Source organism: Pogoniulus pusillus, chromosome 26 (assembly GCF_015220805.1).
Source record: "Pogoniulus pusillus isolate bPogPus1 chromosome 26, bPogPus1.pri, whole genome shotgun sequence".
Classification (NCBI taxonomy): domain Eukaryota; kingdom Metazoa; phylum Chordata; class Aves; order Piciformes; family Lybiidae; genus Pogoniulus; species Pogoniulus pusillus.
The window spans coordinates 18,935,728-18,940,772 of NC_087289.1; the positions used below are offsets into that span (position 1 = coordinate 18,935,728).

At 50.3% G+C, this 5,045-nt stretch overlaps 1 protein-coding gene across 1 annotated transcript; it reads left to right on the forward strand.

The window, feature by feature from the left end:
* Positions 1 to 2,562: 2,562 nt before the first annotated feature.
* LOC135186929 (G-protein coupled receptor 35-like) lies at positions 2,563 to 5,045 on the forward strand. The gene is made up of 3 exons (XM_064165128.1): positions 2,563 to 2,567; positions 2,714 to 2,830; positions 3,995 to 5,045. Exons 1-3 carry the CDS (start codon positions 2,563 to 2,565, stop codon positions 4,983 to 4,985), a joined length of 1,113 nt encoding a protein of 370 aa, XP_064021198.1. The 3' UTR covers positions 4,986 to 5,045.

A 5,045-nucleotide genomic window follows, 5' to 3' on the forward strand; every position in this document is an offset into this window, starting at 1 on the left:
CTGTGTCTTCATGCTTGCCCTCAGTCAGTGTGTCTTCTCTGCAGCTTTGTGGGGCTGCAGCAGGCACATTCAGTGCAGCACTTCTGTTTGAAACTGCTTCTGTCCCAGACGCTGTATCCAGACTTTTGGACAGCAGCACATAGAGGTGGAGCTGGCATCTTCCACAGGAACGTTTAGCCTGCTCCTTATGTATTCCTGCCCAAATTAACTTTCACTGCTGCTCATCTCTTCTTGTTTTACAGCCAGGCCTGTGTGTAAGTTATCACTCACAGTGTGCTCTTCCCTTCAGTGCTATTGACTTACTCAAATGTCATCCCAAAATTTCTTCACTGAAAGGCTGGTCAGCAGTGGAACAGGTGGCCCAGGGCAGTGGTGGAGTTCCCATCTCAGGAGGTAAAGCCATGTAGATGTGGTGCTGAGGGATATGTTTTAGTGATGGACTTGACAGTGGTGGGTCAATGGTTGGACCTTAAGGGTCTTTTCAAACGAAATGGTCCCACAGTTCTATGAAAGGCAGGAAGGAGCATTCAGAGGACTACAGGACAGTCAGTCTCACCTTGATCTCTGGGAAAGGAGATCCTAAAGCTTCCCCCTTGGAAACCCTTCAAAAGCATACTAAGGGCAAAAAGGTGATTTACAAAATGACCACCTTGGCAGCTGCCACTAAAGAGAAGACTTTGCTTGGTGGATGAAGAGAGACAGAGACGCTGTTTATCTCAGCTGTAGTGGAGAAGGCTTTACTGTCTCCTTTAACAGCCACAGGGACAGACTGATGAGGTCTGGGGTAGACAACTGGACAGTGAGGTGGACTGAAAACTGGCTGACCTGCCAAGCTTCAGAGGCTGTGACTAGCAGTGTGAAAGTCCTGCTGGAAATCAGTCCCTAGTGGAGTCTCTTGGAGGTCAAGACTGAGGCAAATAATGAAGATGCCAGTAACAACCTGGCTCTAGGACAGGGTGCACCCTCCCCGAGTTTGCAGATCACATAAAGGAGTGGCTGGTGCATGTGCTACTGTTCAGAGGCGCCTTGGCAGGCTGCAGGCATGTGCTGACAGGAGCCTCGTGGGCTTCAACAAGGGAAGAGTGAAGTGCTGCACTTTAAGTGGAAGAAGCCCAGGCATCAGTACAAGCTGGGGCTGACAGAAGGGAAAGCAGCTTCACAGAGAAGGACCTGGGATCCTAGTGGAAACCAGGCTGATCATGAGCCAGCAATGCACCACGGCAGCAAAGGCAGGCAACAGCATCCTGGGCTGCATTACAATGAACATTGCCAGCAGGTCAAGGGAGGTGATCCTTCCCCTCTACCTGGTGAGACACATCTGGAGTCCTGTGTCTAGTGCTGAACTCCCTGGAAAGAGAAAGATTTGGCCTTACCGGAAAGGATTCAGGGAAGGGCCATGAAGGTAGAACCATAGAATCAGTCAGGGTTGGAAGGGACCACAAGGATCACCTGGGTCCAACTCCCCTGCCATGGGCAGGGACACCCTACCCTAGATCAGCCTGGCCTTAAACACCTCCAGCCATGGGGCCTCAGCCACCTCCCTGGGCAACACATTCCAGCCTCTCACCACTCTCATGCTCAACAACTTCCTCCTCACATCCAGCCTCACTCTCCCCACCTCCACCTTTGCTCCATTCCCCCCAGTCCTGGCACTCCATGCTAGCCTAAAAAGTCCCTCCTGAGCTTTTTTGTAGCCCCCTTCAGACCCTGGAAGGCCACAAGAAGGTCACCTGGGAGCCTCCTCTGCTCCTTCCTGCACAGCCCCAACTCTTTCAGTCTGTGCTCACAGCAGAGCTGCTGCAGCCTCTGAGCATCCTCCTGGCCCTGCTCTGGACACACTCCAGCATCTCCACAGCCCTCTTGTAACAGGGACTCCAGAACTGGATGCAGTACTCCAGGTGGGGTCTCAGCACAGTAGAATAGATGGGGAGAATCACCTCCAAGATAACTGGAGCCTCCTTCATATGAGGAGAGGCTGAAAGAGCTGGGAATGTTCAGCCTGAAGAAGAGAAGGCTCACGAGGATATTATCCACGTGTATTAACACCTAATGGGAGGGAGTAAAGAAGATGGGCAGTGGGAGGACAGACAGCAGGAGGACAAGAGGCAATGGGCACAAACTGAAATACAGGAAACTCCAGTCAGACATTTAAATATATATTCTCAGGGTGATCAAACACTGAAACAGGTGACCTGGAGATCTTGTGGAGATATCCCTGGTGATATTCAGAGTCAGACTGGACATGTCCTAGAGAGACGTCCTCCATCCCAGAGCGAGCCAGTGCTGTGCCAAGCTGCTCGCTGCATACGTCCCCACCCAGTGCTGTGCCACACTCAGTGTAGCCCTCCTCTAGCTGCATGTGGTGATCTAACAGCAGCTCTCACACCTTCCTGCTCTTGCTTACTTGGGTTTCAGCACAGCATTTCAAACCTACGTTTGCCGAGTCCCACTGCAGCTGCTGAGCACAGTGGTTTGCAAAGAGCCAAGTGGTGAGGCGCTAAACCTCACTGCAAAGTGTTGCCACTATTCACTTGGCCAGCGGATTGATGGTCACAAACCGCCATGAAGTCTGTCCTATACGGGAGGAGGAGGTGCTATAGAAACCCTCAAGTAGCAGTGAGCCGTTGGTGCCAGATGCAGCCTGTGCCTGCCCTCCAGCCCCACCAGCTGGCACTGTTCCTTCTGGCCACACACGCTCCTGCCTTCCCTCCAGCGGGCTCCGCTGCGGAGTTTGCGCCGTCAAGCCGGCAGGTAACGTCGCTTTGTTTCGTTCGCTTTGGCTGTCTGCGAACTGCTGCTCGGAATCCTGCCGCGGCTGGGAGGAGGCTCGGTAGTCTGCAATGGGAGGGCTGTGAGGTAGAGTGTGATCTCTGAGCCTGTCTGTTTCTGTTCTCACTCCAAGGTCTTCTCTGGGTACTTTACCTGGAGGATCACTTCCTGACAGCAGCTGGGAGCTGGAAGCTAAATGAGTCTCAACACGGGAAAGGAGTGGAGTGATTCCAACAGGTCTCCTTTCTTTTCATTTTGTTATTTTCTAAATCTAAGTGAATCCCTGCCTTGTCTTCCAGAGTCTTTCAAAGCAACTCCGTGGGCAAGGTGACTGCATTAGAGTTTTCAAGGGATGCAGTGAGAGATGAGCTCAAAAGAAGTGGCATGCCTTAGAATCGTTTTGTTTGAGAGAGCTTTGAGCAACAGCAGCAGGGTCAGAGCCTCACTCACTCTCTTAGGGTTTCAAATATGCCTTCAGGTTATAGGAACTCAGATTCAGTTTTGTTTTCCTCAGCTTGAAGCAAGAGGGGCTTGGAGCGCAGCCCTGTGAGGAGAGGCTGAGGGAGCTGGGGGTGTGCAGCCTGCAGAAGAGGAGGCACAGGGCAGAGCTCATTGCTGTCTACAACTACCTGAAACGAGGCTGTAGGCAGGTGGGGTTGGGCTCTGCTACCAGGCAAGCAGCAACAGAACAAAGGGACACAGTCTCAAGTCATGATGGGGGAGGCATAGGCTGGATGTTAGGAGGAAGCTGTTGTCAGAGAGAGTGATTGGCATTGGAATGGGCTGCCCAGGGAGGTGGTGCAGTTGCTGTCCATGGAGGTGTTGAAGCCAAGCCTGGCTGGGGCACTTAGTGCCATGGTCTGGTTGATTGGCCAGGGCTGGGTGCTAGGTTGGACTGGCTGAGCTTGGGGGTCTTTTCCAACCTGGTTGGTTCTATGATTCTATTCTATAATTCTAGACCCAGGTTCACAAGGTAGTTGAAAGACTCAGAAATCTGCCTTCTTAGAGCCAGAACCTAAGGATGACATAAGGTGACATAAGGAACATAAGGGCTAAGCAGAAGTCACCTTGAAGCCCTTCTGGCTGAGCAGCTTTAGATATTCAAATTCATATTCATTAGAAAGTAAATCTTTACTTAAAATCCTTTTTTTTTTCAGTAGGAGGTACTATTTATTTATATAGGGCATATTCTGTATTAATCTTACCATGCCTTGTCCCATTTCAGGTCTCGGGACACCAAACAAGCCTCAGACCTCAGGACAATGTACTGCAACGTCACAGATCTAGAACTGTCTCACCACGTTCGTCTCATTGAATTTGTTCTGTACAGCCTCATTTTCTTGTTTGGAGTGCTGTTTAATGTTCTTGCCCTCTGGGTTTTCTGCAAGATGAAGAAGTGGACAGAAACCAGGGTGTATGCAACCAATCTGGTCTTTGCAGACTGCTTCGTCATCTGCACCCTGCCTTTCGTGGCTTATTTCCTCTGGAACAAGTCAACTCGAAGCGAGCTCTGCCGCTTTGTGGAGGCAATGTATCTTATCAACATGGTGGTGAGCTCCTACACCACTGCATTCATCTCCATCGATCGATACATTGCCATAAAGTATCCCCTGAAAGCCAGGACCTTCAGGTCTCCATCAAAGGCTGCCCTTCTCTGTGGGCTGCTTTGGGTGTCGGTGATAACTGGAGTCAGCTTAGAGTGCCAGAGGAGGCGTGCTGCCCTCTGCTTTGAGAACGACACCACTACCCCAGGCCTTTCTCTTTCCCTTATGTTTATTCTGCCATTCGTGATCTTGACATTTTGCTCTGCAGTAGTAATCAGGAACCTTAACAGACATCTGAACACAAATCCATCAGACAAGAAATTAATCCAGAGAGCTATTCACATTATTTATGCAAACCTGATTGCATTTCTGGTCTGTTTTCTGCCAGCCTACATGGGAATACTTGCTGGGTTCATAATAGAGAGTGTTGGAGCTACCTGTTCCCTGCTCCAGGTTATGAAGAATGTCTCCTCAGTCACAAGGTGTATTGCCACATCCAACTGCTGCCTGGATAGCATCTGCTACTACTTGATGACAAAGGAGTTCCACGAAGCCCTTGTACTGCCCAAATCCAGCACTGAAAGAAACAGATCAAATATGACCTTTGCAGACACACGATTGTTAAATGTAGGTGGAGAAGCAGGGAGCCCCAGAAAACTCACAACCCTCTAACATCAAGAGAAGGTACAAGTTCAGCATTATTGGGATAACTATTGCTCTTTCTCTCTAAAG